Genomic DNA, 15,141 nt, shown 5'->3' with positions numbered 1-15,141 from the left:
TTCACTGCCATCACAAGAAGACTGGAAAATCCCAGCACTTGTGGACCAGCCGGGGTCAGGGTGCACCAGCGGAGTGGAGCCCTCCTTGCCCACACACCACCCCTGCCAGCTGGGGTGGGGGGGTCTGTGTCAGGCCTGGGGGTGACGCCCTGGTAGCGCGAGCTCGCCGCCAGCCCCGCTTCCAGCAGAGAGAGAAACACCCTCTTCCTCCCAGCCTCTTCCTGGTGAGATGCCTGGAGACGGACTATTCTTTGGGGAACATTTCTGCTCTGCAAAGTCGGCTTTGTTTGAAAATAGAAACATTTGCCTATTTTAGCACACGCCCACCCTCCTGCACCCAGGAGGGAAGATTGAGTAGGAGTTCAGTGACACAGTTGTCACCCTTGTGCAGTGGTTTAGGGTCTTGGAGCAGAGGAATCAGAGGCTCAGCCAGCCAGGCTCCCGGGGGGCTGTGGGGCCTCAAGGTGGGGGACAGACTCAGAGCTCCCGGGCCTCCCCCATCCTGTATCTCTGTGTGAACAGATAGGAGCCACCGCCCTACCGCCGCCCCTGGCCCCTCCCTAGCCACCTTGAGGGCCTCTTGTACCTGCCACCAGATACCCCTTAACAACTCAGTTCCATCTGTAGCAATGTGAGGGAGCCGAGGAAGATGTGCCCAGTGTGGCCCCTCATCCCTTTCTCAGATTCAGGAGACCCAGTCAGCCTCTCTTTGCCTGCCATTGTCAGCTGAAAAACAGCACATGCCCACGCATGGGATTGATGTGTGGGATGCAGGGGAATCTGTACGGAGAGCAAGAGTAGGGGGACCCCGATCTGCTAAAGGCTCTCCTGACTGCTTCCAAGCCACCCCGACAATGAGAGGGAGCTCCTGGTTGGCTCTGCAGATCCAATGCATGCACACCTTTTAATTGTTTTTCAGACCCGCTGCGTGAGACTGGTGATTTTGTGAACTGTGGATTCGATACCTTTCTGCCTGTGCAGAGGTAGCGCTTTGACAGCTTTGGAGCTCCTCTGCAGGGGGTAGCAAAGGCTGGGCCGCCTTGGTCCTGTGGCACAGACCCAGGACTCCCCCCGCATCTGGTTGCTGTGTGGCTACGAGTGTCTCCCTGTCCTCCAGGGCGCTCTGAGCCCCCAGGATGGAGACGGGGTTGGCACACAGGGCTGATCCGGCAGTGTGTGTCGAAGGCAAAAAAAAAAAAAAAATCAAAGAACAAATGTGATTTTTTGAAAAAGCAGAACTGTGAGACCTACAGTCGGTATTGTTTTTGTTGTAAAGACAAATTTGGGATTTGTAAATGCATTTGTAAATCATGAACTCCCCTCCCTGTTTTTGCTCAGAACTAAAGGAAGCTTTTGTTGAAACTTCTCGTAAACTGTGTCCCACTCCCAGTGATACTTGTCTTTTGAGGACCCCAAAAGCATGGCCACTTTTCTTCCTCCCTCTTTTCTCTGCTCTCTTGTCGTGGTGGGCTGACCCCGCATCCATGGGGCTCCACACCAAGTTCGCTTCCATGACCTTTGACCACCTCCAACACCACATAGGCTGAAAAACATACTGGTCGTGGAGATGCCTGGTGGGTAATAGTAAATATTTGTTCAGCTTTTTTCAACAATTCGGTACCAAACCTCATCCTGTTCCCTTCAATGCATTAAGCAGATTTTCTTAAAATTCAGTAAATATTTTTAGTGGAAAATCTCAACGCTGTGATGGTGGGGACCTCAGATTTTATCTGCCAGGGCTGTGCTACTTGGCACGGCTTTGATCTGCCGGGTTTGCCTTCCCTCGCATGTGCATCAGTGAGAGCGAGCAGGGCTGGTGTCTGCAGGACTCCTCGCTTGCAAGCTGTTAACATGGTCCCAGGTGTCCTATTTTGAGAAGTTAGCTTCCCTCACTCATCTTCTGTGTCCCACCGTAGGCAGGAGCCAGAGGAAAACACAGATATATGTTGGCAAAAAAAAAAAAGGTCTCTTTCCATAAAAGATGCCCCAGTGATTATGAATTTGAAAGGTGGTGCTCTGGACAGCCTGCTTTCTCACTTTCTCCCCATGTCCCCCCTGCCCCCTAGTTAAGCTTTCCTGCCGAGGGCTGGGGGCAGTGGGGACAGCGGGTGGGAAGGGAGAGGCTAAGGAAACAGGGTGTGTCCCCTCCGAAGCAGCAGTTCTCCCGTGCAGTGTGACAGAAGCCTGGCAGTTGTGTGAGGGTCCATGCTGTGGAGGATGAGTGGCAGTTGCGTGGGTGTCCCCTGTCGTAGAGGGCCAGTGACAGCTGCGTAGGTGTCCCATGTTGGGATAAATGGCAGTTGTGCAAACGTCCTGTGTTGTGTAGGGTAATAGCTAAGGTGGGGCAGCTGTCCTGACCACAAGCCCTTTGTTTTTTATTTTTTTGTTGTGTTTTGTTGTTTTCGTATTTATCTCTCATCTACAGTAATGTAGTTGCATTTTCCAACTATGGCCCTGAATTTTATAAATAGAACCCAGCAAGTGTCCAGTTGGGATGAAGACAAACTCACGGTTAGATGTGTATTTTCGATATCTTTACCCATCAGATTTATTGAGACCCTAAGTCACCCAAAACCTCTTTGTCTCCTAATAAGTTAAAGACTTACGAACAAGGGGATCTACCTTCTTTCAGAGTTTGAGCGTTTGCAGTTTTTCAAATGTGCATTCCATCATTTTTTTCCCAACGGGCGGACCAGGCTCTTGGGGACCATTCCCGGACAGCGGTTTCCTGAAAAGCGTGTTGGGAAAGGCGCAGCGAGAGGGAGCTCTGCGGCCAGAGACTCACTCGGGAGCACCTGCTCAGGAGCACCTGCCTGGGGCCCGGCTGCTTCCCCGACCCGGGGTGCCTGCAGTATGGGGGCTTGGGGACACGCATGGCCTTGAAAAGTTAAATAGGAGAATTAAAGAAATTTTTTGCCAGGGTGGAGTCGGCCACCGAGTGTTTTTTTTTTTTTTTTTTTTTTTAACAGCACACGCTGTGGTAAACCATCGGGTTCATATTGTTTTTGCTAAAGGCAGTCCTGTGTGCGGTTTCGGTGCACCGCTTGGGTAACTGTTGAAACTGCTGCGGTTTGAAATAAGCCCTATTTTGCCTTTTCTTCAATCTTGCATTCCTCTCCCCTATTAATGAGGAAGACTCTGAATATTGGGGAGTCACTCTGGGGGGCAGGCAGCAGCTTCCAGCCCCTAGGGGGTCATCACTCTGTTGGTCCCCACTCCCCACCTTCCCACTGCTGAGGGGTCAGGTGGCACCCCGGCCCCGTGTGGACATCTAGGAATGGTGGTGCCACGCCTACCACATGGCTTGTGCGTCGGGAATCACCCCCAAGAGCTCTTACAGCAATTTTTAAAAACTGATTATCGCTGCCTCCTCTGAAATGTGCCACAGTCAACATCTTTCCTATTCATGGTACCTGGAGCTGCAGAAAGCCTTAAAATGACAGTGAGTTCGCTCAGGGGCACAGACGCAGCTGAAAATGACTTTGTCACGTTTAAGATAACCTATACCCAGAAAATCGGAAAAACGAGTAAGGCGTTAGCAGAAGTGGTTACGTAAAAGCAGGAACTACACCCAGAATGTTTTAAAAGTGCAGCTGCTAAAAATAAATGGGGGTGCAGAGTAGGAAGTTTGGACTGAGGGCAGTCAGGGTGTGCGTTTCTTGGCAGAAAGCCTCTGGTCACTAGCACAATGTCAAGCCAAGCCAGGGATGCCATCGATTTTGCACGTGTCACATCCAGTAATTCAGCCTCTGTGCCAAAGCACAAAAACAGACAACCGAGAAAAAAAACGTTCTGTTTCTTTTTTTCCCCTCTGAAATCAAGAGCAGTTGATGTGCCCTGGTTTCATATTAACACAGTCATGATTTCTAAATAACAACGGTTTCAGCAACGGAGCAAGACCAGGCCCCAGCAGTTTTGATGTGAACAGAGCTTTTCATCTCCCCGATCACCTCATAGCTTGTCAGAAACCTCAGCTTGAAATCCTAGCAGGCTAGAATCTGAACCCCCCCCCCCAAAAGCAATTTAAAAACCACAACAAACCCAAACCAGGGTGGGGAGATGTTCCCAATTTAAAAGAAGGAAAGAGCACAGAAGTGGGTGATACCTTTGAACATTTGGACTGTTGTGCTCACCCTTGGGGTTGGGCTGGGGTCAGCTGGCCCCTTTATCCCTGCTCAGATATCTGCCCTTTGGACCAGACCCTACAAGAAATGCTCCAGGAAGTCAGGCAGTTGTCTACCTGGACTTACTGTAGAACCAGGAGCTGTGCCACGCCCTGAGATTTTCAGCCCATCCCCAGAAACTCTACTTTTTCCTGTATCAGAAGTTTGCTATTTGGTCTGTTGTCATTTTAGTTTTTTATTAAAAAAAAAAAAAAATCAACCCAAGAGTACATCAGTGAATAATACTGCTCTTTCTTGCAAAGGAAGGAAGCCAGATGCCTTATTCTTTCCTAGCTCACCAGAGGGGTTCCCTGAAAGGGCCTCAGGTCCCATGGGACAGTCCTATGGCTCTTGTATGGCAGCACCTGGCCCAGGAGGAACCCCCCACCCCCCACTGAGGACAGGGATTGGCATTTACTTGTATCAGTGGTTGCTGAGCCCCACCTATGAGGAACTGACCCTCACATGTGGAGGTCAGACCAGGAAAGTCCAGTGTCATGGGAAGCAGACAAGGCATGGAGAGCCCTGCAGGGGAGGAATGAGTCCTGGGGGATGTCTGCCAGGGTAAGGGCGAGGCTGCGTGCCAAGGCCGGGAGAGACAGGCTGGGCTGGATGGTACAGGTGGTCAGGCAGTGGAAGTAGCTACAGGAAGGAGGCTGGGGGTGGCCAGGCCATGAGGACCATGCAATGCTTAGGTTGGCATCCCTTCCTCATGCAACCTGATCCTGTGTCCCCAACCCTCAGGACACCGTCCCCCTATGGCACCCCTGCCTATGGCCTTGAGGGTCCTTGCACATACCAGCTAAGTGTGCAGATTAAGGACAGTCTTCTGGGCCCTGAAAAGGCTGCGAGTGCCCCAGGAGGCCCCGGAGTGCCCTTCACTCAGGAATAAGGCTTGATACCTGCGATCAAGCCTTGGGTAGTGCCGCCACGGGTGTGGAAGGTGAGCTGGAGTCGGCCTCCTGGCAAACGCCACAGGGGACCTCTCCTGAGGCTGTGCATCTTCTCTTGGGGTGGCACCTGGTATGTGGCACTACTCCACAGTGGGGAAAGAGGGTACTGAGAGGTGTTTGAGGAGACGGGATGGGCAGGTGCCTGTGAAGCAGACCATGGGGAAGGTGACATTTTCTGGAGGCTGCAGGTGCCACCATGCTGCACACAGAGCTTCTGAGTGACTCTGTCAGAGCTGCAATCCAGGGTCCTCTGTTTCCTTTGGGGCCCTCCCTGGGGACAACAGTATCCTTCAGTGTCCCAGAAGGGCCTGATCACCTGGCAGTAGCATGTGTTGTGCTCATCGCCTGGCAGGTGCCTGAGCTTAGCGCCTGCTCCACATCACCAGTATGCACGGGGTTCCTGCGAAAGACCAGGGAGTCACTATTTGTGCCCTTGCAGGCCTTACATTATCCGAGCTGCTCAGCTCTGCTGTTGTGGCATGAAAGCCGCCATAGAGTGCACACAAATGAGTTGGCCCAGCTTAACTGGCGTTGGCATGCCTGTAAAACTTGAGTTACAACAGTGGGCAGCCGTGTCGTGGGTCGACCCCTCCTCTGGGTGACCACTCTGGCAGCCCCACAAGGGTGGCCTTCCCCTGACCCTGTGTGAGTGAGCTCAAGCTGCCAGAGCAGGGCCACGGGCTGCGCAGCTTAAACAACAGAAGTGTGTCCTTATCTCGTGGCTCTGGAGGCTGGAGGGCCAAGATCAGGGAGTTAGCAGGGCTGCTCTCCTTAGCTGGTAGCTGGCCATCTTCCCTCTGTGTCTTCACATCCTCCTCTTTCTGTGCATGTCTGTGTCCTAGTCTCCTCTTCAAATGGAATCACCGGTCTTAGTGGACTGGCACCCCCCCATAGGACCTCACTTTGACTCAACTACCGTATCAAAGACCCCATCTCCAAACAGTCTCATTCTGAGGTGCTAGGAGTAAAGACAACGTTAGGAATTTGTGCAGTTCAAAGATGCAGTTCAACCCATCACAACCCCTGAGTCTGGGAACAAGGTGGGGGTGGGTGCTGCTGTGCTGTTCCCTGTCTTCTAGGGGTAAATGTGGCCTGCCCCGGGACTAGGCTGGAAGAGATGAACAGCGGGGCAGGAGTGCACAGGGGCTTCCTCAAGAGGGCAGTAGTTGGGAGTGCATCCTGGGCAGAGGGACCAGCCAGATAAAAGCCCTGAGTTGGGGGAGTTCCCAGGAAAGGAGGTGCCACTCAGGCCCTGGAGGGCTGGTGGAAGATGAGTTTGGGAAGAGTTTGGCATGGGTTGTGGAGCTTTTGGGAATCACCACGAGATGGCAGAAACATGGGCCCAAGGCAGGGTGTGGTGGGGGGCAGGGGGCAGAGGAGCTTGCACTGTGGACAGCAGGGCCCCAGCCTCACAGAGCTTACATTCTGTTGAGAGTAGAAATACACATGTGACGTAAGGACAGAATGTCATGATGGCTGCAGAGCAGTAGACAGGGAAGCATCTCAGCCAGAAGGGGAGAGGGGCAGCCTCCTAGTGTTTGGTATCCACAAGGGGTAGGGCCTCCCAAGCCTGGGAGCAACAGATGCAAAGGCCTGAGCTAGGCAGAGCAAGAGGTGGCTGTGGTGGTAGGGCAAGGGGCAGGTGGATGAGGCTGGTGGGTGGATATTTCTAGGGCAACCTCAAGCCTTTTGGGAGATCCAGGCAGCGTGAGGATCAGCCCTATGTTAGAAGACCACTTTGCTGGGTGGGGATGGCCTTCCAGGCAGGAAGCCAAGAAGAGGAGCAGCCATTGGGCAGCCTAACTGACCTATTGGCTCATCCCTCAGGCCAGGGAGCAGGTTGGCTGTGCATAGTGGCCATGGGGGAGGCAGGTCTTCAGGACCAGTGGGACAAGCCAGGGAAGCTGTGGCAGGCACCCAGAGCACCCTGCTCTCTGTAGCCTGGGGGGCACTGGGATCCAGAACGGGGAGGAGGTGGGAGAGTGAATATCAGGGAGGAGCATTTGGTGCTGGAGGGAGCTTGAAGATCTGGGCTCTGTCATGGATAGAGGAGGAGATACCACTGGTAAAGACTCGACTGGTACAGAAAGTGGGGGCGGCACCCCCAGGCCTTCGCTTTGACAAGTCGTTTGCTGTGGGAGAGAGAAGTCCTAATTCCTGTTGCGTGGTGTCAGTGCGGCCCACCTAGGGGCTTTGGCAAAGGCTTTCCGTCAGGGACCCTTCTAGCTCACAGGGCCCACCCACCATGGGGCCCCATGTATGCCTATGATTCAGCTGGAGGCCACGGGGAGAGACAGACCTATGCTTCAGCCTCCCCTTCTCCCTTTCCCCCGCCCCCTGCCTTGGTCCACGCGAGTCCTATGGTACTGCCTGGGGCCAGCAGGGTGACCGAGAAGGTACAAGGTGCCAGAGCAGCCTCAGAGTGGGGCACAGGTCATGCTGCTCTGAGGAGCGCTGGGCATCAGACCCCTGCCTCTTCCTTCCCGCTTCACACATAGGAAACTGAGGCCATCTAGGGCCGAGGTGCTTGTCCTGGTTGAGGTCTTGGAGTTGAAAGAAGCTGAGGCAGGCTGTGGCTCCAGAGCTTCTAGGAAGACACTTTGGAGCCTTTGGAAATGTGGCATCAGAGAGAATGGTTTTAAGAGCTGGGCATGGAGATTGAGAGCCAGGTGGTCTCTCTAGATGGCAGGTCATGTGGCAGAGGCTGGCTGGGTGAGGAAGGCAGGTGTCCCAGGCTCAGGTACCCCTTGGGGCTGGGGGGATTTTCTGGATGTGCACCTAGATGTCCAAGGTCATATGTGGAATGTGGCCCATGGCTTTTGGGTTCTTTGTGCACATTAGTTTTGAAATTGTAAGAGTAACCATAAGCAGCTGGACTGACAAATTGGAGTCTCTAACCTGGGGCTTGGACTACATCCAATATCTCACTCTTGGTGCCCCAACCACCCTGGCCAGCCACTGGACAAATGAGTGGCTTCGGGCAGGAACCTGGCCTATGAAACTGGCAGATACTGGAAGCTCATCAAGTGTTGGCTAGGCAGGCCTGGGGAGGCCCCTGGTTCCCAGTGGAATGTTCCGGCACATTGGCAGGACTTGTTAGGAGAAGCTACCTACCCTCAGGCCACTGCCCCAAGCATGGTCTCATGACCTTGGTTCCCTCTAATTCTGAGCCCGTCTATCCCACACATGTCCGGCCGTCATCTGCGTTGCTAGGACCCAGGCATCCTAGTGCCACCCTCTCAGCAAGAGCCCAGAAAGGCCCAAACCCTGCCTCCTGGAGCCACCTGCACCAAAAGGCAGAAGCGGGAGCTAAACACAGATCATAACCCTCAGGACAGCTGAGGCGGTTGTCTGGTGAGCTGCCTCTAGGCCCTCACAACCAATGCTAACTCTTTCCCATATTGTGAAACTAATCACTCCTGTTAATTGCAAATATCTCTCCACCTACCCCCCCATTCCACCCACCCCGTTTTTTTTTGTTGTTGTTGTTAGAAGCTTGCAGTGTGTTTTTCTGCTCAGCCATGACTTTTTTTTTTTTTTTTAACTCATTGTGATAGTAAATGTGTTGCCTCACTAAAATGAGTCCCTTTGAAACATGCCTGCGTGTAAACTTGGTAAAGACAGTAAATTTTAGCTGAGCGGGGTGGGGAAGAGAGGGGGCTGTCTGAAGTGGTTTTCTTATATCGCCCACAACCCTGTTAAGCCTCCGAGATAAGGTGAGAGTGAAGCGAGATCCATCCAGGATGCCCCTGGGATCTGTCCCCCCAGCGAGCCACATCCTGGCCCTTTCCAAAGAGGGAGAGGGCATCCCTGCCAGCTCTCGCTGCCCTCCTCCTCAGTCAGGACTCTGTTCTGTCCGTGGTCAGTAACTTGTTTTTCTTTTTTTTTCTTTTTTCTTTCTTTCTTTTTTTTTTTTTTTTTCTCCTAAACTTTCCAGGTAAAAGTACACCTGTAAGCCAGCTTGGTTCTGCAGACTTTCCCGAGCCCCCCGATCCATTCCAGCCACTCGGGGCTGACAGCAGTGACCCGTTCCAAAATAAAAAGGGGTTTGGGGACCCGTTTAGTGGAAAAGATCCATTTGCTCCCTCCTCTTCAGCTAAACCTTCTAAAGCCTCTTCCTTGGGCTTTGCAGACTTCACCTCTGTAAGTTGAGTTCCCTCCGCGCCACCCCCTCCACCCTCCGCTTTGCAGCTTCTTTGGGGTTCTTTTTTTGTCTCTTAGAAACGGCAAGCCTGGTTTATGTCTCCCGGTACCTCCATGCTCTCATTTGTGTTATTTATTCTGTACTACTTTGTGTAAGAAAAACAGTTTCTCAATAAAAAAAAAAAAAAAAAAGAAAGAAAGAAAAGAAAAGAAAAGAGCTACAGTTTGGATACTCTGTGATAAGGGCATGTTCTCTTCCAGCAGGGTGGCTAGATGTACCTGTTTCTGCCCTCCCTGGTAGACTGTATCATTTCTGCGGCCCGGAGGCCGTTGTGTTGATGGATTTTTGGAAGCAGAGGGGTCAGACGCTTCTGAAGTACGCACACAAGATTGCAGAAGTCCCATTAGGGTCTCACTGTCCTCAAAAGGGTCTTTGGGCGAGAGCTGTGACGGTCCCACCCCAGGGCATTTTGAGCAGCAAGTGAGAATCGAAGGACCCTGGCAGGGCATGCAGAGGAAGAGCAATTTGATTTTTTAGAATGTATTTCAGTTCCCAGCTATGATGGAAAGAAATCCAGCCTGGAACAACTGCTCTGAAGCCCTTTTCCCTCTGCCAAACCAAAACCCTAACCCTCATGGAGCCATTTAGCAAAGCAAAGTGCCTTTTCAGAAGCTAATCCTGGGACTTGGAAAGCCTGGCTGTTGTTTCTCGGTGTGCAAAACATTCTGGATTGTGAAACGCTGTCACTGGGGGGTGTTTTCGGTACACCTTCCTCGGTACCAAGAACCTTATTCTCAGAGAGCTTCAGATGTCATCTTCCCAGAATTGGTTTCACCGTCCGTTGTGCACTGTTTTTACATTCTGATTTGCAAAGTCCTTTGTTTCCTGGTTCGGTTCGGGGTGAGATGTATTGTTTAATAGATGCTCCAGCTCCTAGAATCTCTCTTAAAACCAGATCTGCCCTGGCAGGGCCCAGTGAGTGCCTGATGCACTTCAGATCCACCTCGCGTGCACAGCTATCCTGTGTCTTACTGCAGTCGCCCAAGACACCGCACATTCCCGGCTCTTGGCGACCTGTAAATATTTTACGACTGCAGTTAGCTCAACTTTGTTGACAGCCAGTGCACACCGTGGATGTATCCAAATGGCGACGTTATTAATAAAAGCCAAAAAACAAAACCCGCTTTATCTACAGTTTCTTGAATAGTACTGCATTTGTGTTTTGGTGGAAAAAAAAATTAAATGCCGATGAGAGAAAGAGAGCTATTCACGCATGATTCAGGTACTCTGTTTTGGGTAGGGACGAGGGGTAAGTAGATGTGATTGGTAATTTGGAGAAATAACTATTCTCTTTCTGAAATGCAGGATTCTGTTTGTGTTTCCCCCCAGCCCTCACCCTGATGGCTGGTTGGGGGAGAATATTAAAAAAAAAAAAAAAAAAATCCCAGGTTTTAAGCTATCATTTGGCCCACTATTTCTGGTCATTCCAGAAACATTCTCAATATTGAATCCTTGTTTCCTAGTGGTGGGTCAGATTCTGCCTTGTTGGTACCCCTGCTGTTCTTTGTTTAAAATCACCTTTCCCGCTTCGTATGCCCCAGTTTTCCCAGAGGAAATACCCAACAATGAGATTTGACCCCTCTGATAGGATGGAGTGTGGGATAGGCAGGACACCTAACTGGTTTGATTTTTTCCCCTTCAGTCATACCATAGTTCAAAAATGGTCAACTTGTCCCACCTCAGGGCACTTGGAATGTCTTTGCATTTTTGTGACATCCGGGGATGCAGTCCATTGGCCAGTGGGCTCTGGTTTGCTAGACCTTGGAGGTTTGTGCTAACTCAGAAAAGGCCAGAGTTGGTCCCTCCAGGTTGTGTGTTTCCTCAAGTAAACGCTGAGAGGTCTCTTGCTGCCCAGTAGACTGGCACCATGACTCTTTCAGTGTGAATGTTCTAAGAGAGCCCCCAAGACATGTTGTTACCCATGCATAAGCAACGTGGTCCACGTTGGAGTCCAGGGAAGCTGATGTCACACGCGTGTGCAGTCCCCCCGTTGGCGCCCTGGTCCTGCCATTCTGGAAGCCTCTAATTTATGAGCCCTGAGTTTCCATCAATGGGTTACTTGTGCTTGTAGCTAGTCACAGGAAACGTCTCCAAGATTTCTTAAAAAACAAGACTTTCTGTCTCAGGCAAATGTGTTTATTAGGAAGTAGCTTTTATAGGTTAGCAAAATGACTTTTTTCCGGAAGTTTGTGTTAAGAGCAGAGCAAATCTCAGATGGGATGTGCTGTGCTGTGCACCATTGGACAAGTTGGATGCAATTCTCACAGCAGCATAAGTGAGCCAACGGGAGGTGCTGTTGGATGCCTCAGGCCCCAGTGAGGAATGGCCCCGGGTGCCTTCGTGCGCAGTCTTCTGAATCCTGGATTTCTGCTGAGAGGCTGCTAAAGGAAAACCGTGTAGCATCCTCCCCGAACACGGGAGATGCTGTGGCAGGGCGGCATTCTGTGCCCCACTGTCTCAGCTCCAGGAAGGCGCCGGGGTGAAGCAGGAGTCACCTGCCGTTCACGGAGTGGCAGCTGTACCCACAGGCGCCCCAGGTGCCGGCCATCACGATGCATGCAGGTTGGAGAATCCGAGTGGCCTAGTCAAGGGGTCTCCACTGGGGCCGAGAGAGGCCTTTGTGCTGATTGGAGGCCCAGAGGGAGCTACAAGCAACCCTCTCCCTCCAGGTCGTCTCACGGACACCACGGTCCAGCCTGCTTCTCCAGCACGCACAAACAGCGCATGCTCGGTGCAAGTCTCCAGACAGGATCCAGAAGCCGGCCCCAATCCAGTCTGCTCTGAAGGCATCTGGAATGTTCCTGTCAGCACATTTCATTTGAAAATGGGGACCCCTTGAGCAGGAGGCTCTGCAGTGACATCCTGAGACTCTGGGGCTGGGCAGGAATCATAGTGTGGCCACATGGTCTCCACTGATACTTGACCCCTCTTGGCCTGGCATCCAGGCTGTGGCTGGATCACCCTGGGCGTTACTTGTCAGCCCCCACCCTCCCCAACTGGGCTGACGAGGGCGAGGTCCCTGTCAGCCATGCTGTCCTCTCCCACCACTGTCAGCAGCATCAGGGAGCTGTTTCTGCCAGTATTTGTGGGGTTTTTTTCCTTGTTTTTCTCCTGATGAGCTGTTGGAAAAACCCCAGAGAGTGTGAGGGCGGAGGCTTGCTGTGATGGGCGGTGGCAACAGGAGGGGTGAGGGCTGCATTCCATGGAGTCCTACCTGGAGACCCATCAGCCCCAGAATGCTTCCTGGCTAGTTTCTCTAAGAAACTGGAACTCAGGCTTTCTTCCTGGGGACAGCTTGTCACACTGACCCCACACCTGTCCCCACCTGACTCCCAAGGCCACGTGGAGGAGGCCTCCTCTCCTGCCTCATCTCCTTCTCCCAGCCTCATGTGGTCCAGATCAGGCTCCCTTCACCGCACCCCTCCACCCACCTGCGCACAAACCCCTGGCAGTCTGGTCCCTCCCACCCTGTGCTCCGTTTTGGCAGCACCAGGCTTGGGTGCTCGACGCCCCCCACCCACTGCTACACTCACAGAGGTGCCCTGTTGCCCCAACCCTGCAGCTGTAGCTGACTGCCCCCACCCCCTCCACCCAGACCCAGAGAGAAAGTCCAGCCTGCTGAGGGCCCAGGTTCTGTAGCCACTGCCCCCATCTCCCCAGGCCTCCGCGTCCCCACCTGCCAGAGGAGCTCACCTCTCAGGTTGTCACTCAGGCTTTCAGTACATGCGTGAAGAAGTAGTCCAGAATTAGTCGTGCTTCCCTCCCTGGTGCTCCCAGTGGGGTCTATACAGGCCTCCGTGAAGCCTGTGTCGAATTGGTATTGTTTGTATGTCTGCTCCCAGGGGGTGCCTTTCAGAGGGTCGGCCTGCCTCTTTCTTTGGTGTCGCCTGGTGCTCCGCAGAGAGCTGGCCAAGCCGGTGCAGAGGAGAGAGATGCAAAGGGAGGCCGAGCCCATGGAGAGGCCACAGCTTTGCTCAGGGGCGTGGGGCATGTGACTGGGGCTCGTGGGGGAACCAGAGACCCACACCAGGGGAAGAGCACATGAGGTCTAGCTTTGCTTTTTTTTCCCATAGAGCTAAGATACCTTGAATGGTTTGAAACCACCCATCTTGGTGTCAAAATGGTTTCCTCCCTTGTTTAAAAAAAAAAAAATATATATATATATATATATATATTTTTTTTTTTTTTAACTGAACCTTTTGGAAAAGGACCTCAAGAACTCCCGGATGGATCGGCAGCATTAATGCCAGGGCTTCTATAAATGTTGAAGTATAAATGTTGAAGTAGCTGGTGGCTCTTAGTGAGTCTGGTGCCCCCCAGGCCATGGCTGGGGTAAAGAGGCCACATTCAGGACCGTGTCGTCCGTGCACGTTTAAACGCAAAGCCGTGCGCTGCCAGAGCTCTCCAGTCGCAGCGCCTCCCACCCGCTGGTGTCATCGGCCTGCTGGAGGCTCGCTGTTCGAGCTCCTCGGTTCAGCTGACCTCTGCTCCACGGCCGCTCTCAGAGATGCCCCCACCGTGCCCGGAGAGGAGGCCAAGCGGAGCGGGGACCTGTCCCTCACCCTGTGAAGCCTCGGAGACTCTGACCCAGGACTCACGGGAACTCCCCGTGTCCCCAGACCGATGCCTAGCATTGCCTGCTTTGGTTTCCCGCAGGGGGCCGGGTGGCTGGTTTCTCTGAGGTCCGAGGTGGTAGTTGGGGTCAGACTCAGGCCTGTTTCTCAGTGCATGCGACTGCGGGTCAGGACTGGGCCATGCGTGTCCCCTCCCGGCTCCCAACCAAGACCTGGGCTTCTGGCTTTGTCTGGTTTTCACGTGCACGCCAGGCAGCCCCACCCCGCCCAGTGCCCCCCAGCACTGCATTTCCCTGCACCCTGACAGCACGCGAGGGGCGTCCTCGGGCCCCGGCCCCCACCCCTGAGCGGCAGGTTGCAGCGCCCAGGCCAAGTAACCCAACCTCCATTTTCCTTTGCAGTTTGGCAATGAGGAGCAGCAGCTGGCGTGGGCCAAGCGGGAGAGCGAGAAGGCGGAGCAGGAGAGGCTGGCGCGGCTGCGGCGACAGGAGCAGGAGGACCTAGAGCTGGCCATCGCGCTCAGCAAGGCCGACATGCCCGCCGCCTAGGCCCGGGTCAGCGGCCACGAGCGCCAGGCGGGACGGCCACGGGGGCGGTTTCGCAAAAGGAGAAAACTCAAGTCTATCTATACACACATACACACGCACACACACGCTCACAGTGGTCCCCGTTCGCGTTGTGACATGTCACAGCCACGGTTACGTCAAGGACTCGCTGGTCGGAGGGCCTCGGGCTCCGGGGGCTCGCCCAGCAGAGAGGCCCGGAGAGGTGCCTGCAGACGCTCCTCTCCGCGGCGTCCCTGTGGAGTGACAGCACCGGGTCTTCTTCCTCCACCTGGAGCACAGGACGAGTAGAGGAAGCGCGGTGACCCCTTGCCTTTCATCTGCTCGTACCAGCGCCCAGGCGCACCACCCCCATGCCTCCCCGACTTCCCTCCGGAGACAGACACCTGGGCGATGTATGCATTCGTTGTATAAAATTAAGTTTGAATGATTAATATAAAATATTTTAATACAAAACAATCTTTTTTTCCCCTTTCATTTAAATATTATTTTCCTTGCAGTAACCTTCACATGTGGTGTCACAGAGGCGAACCAGCCCCACAGTGGGTGGAAAACCAGATGGAACATTCTAGCTTAAATCCTCAGTGTTTGAGCAGCTTCTAGGGCCACAGAGCCAATTTGGGAAGTTTGTAGGGGGCACCCCAGGATACAGAATGTCTCTGAGATGGTTGGTAGTAACCTCAC

At 53.2% G+C, this 15,141-nt stretch overlaps 1 protein-coding gene across 16 annotated transcripts in view; it reads left to right on the top strand.

Annotated features, from left to right (window-relative positions):
• EPS15L1 (epidermal growth factor receptor pathway substrate 15 like 1) overlaps positions 1–14,916 on the top strand; it is a 96,793-nt gene extending 81,877 nt beyond the window's left edge. For 5 of the 16 annotated variants that reach the window (XM_041761457.1, XM_041761454.1, XM_041761467.1 and 2 more), the window contains 2 exons: positions 9,054–9,259; positions 14,296–14,916. In XM_041761457.1, coding sequence (XP_041617391.1) covers positions 9,054–9,259; positions 14,296–14,442 — 353 coding nt within the window. In that variant the 3' untranslated portion in view covers positions 14,443–14,916. The other 11 variants (XM_041761469.1, XM_041761459.1, XM_041761458.1 and 8 more) reach the window with 7 other exon arrangements.
• The last annotated feature ends 225 nt before the right edge of the window (positions 14,917–15,141 follow it).

Source organism: Vulpes lagopus, chromosome 7 (assembly GCF_018345385.1).
Source record: "Vulpes lagopus strain Blue_001 chromosome 7, ASM1834538v1, whole genome shotgun sequence".
NCBI classification, from domain to species: domain Eukaryota; kingdom Metazoa; phylum Chordata; class Mammalia; order Carnivora; family Canidae; genus Vulpes; species Vulpes lagopus.
This window is presented reverse-complemented; position numbering and strand designations above follow the sequence as displayed.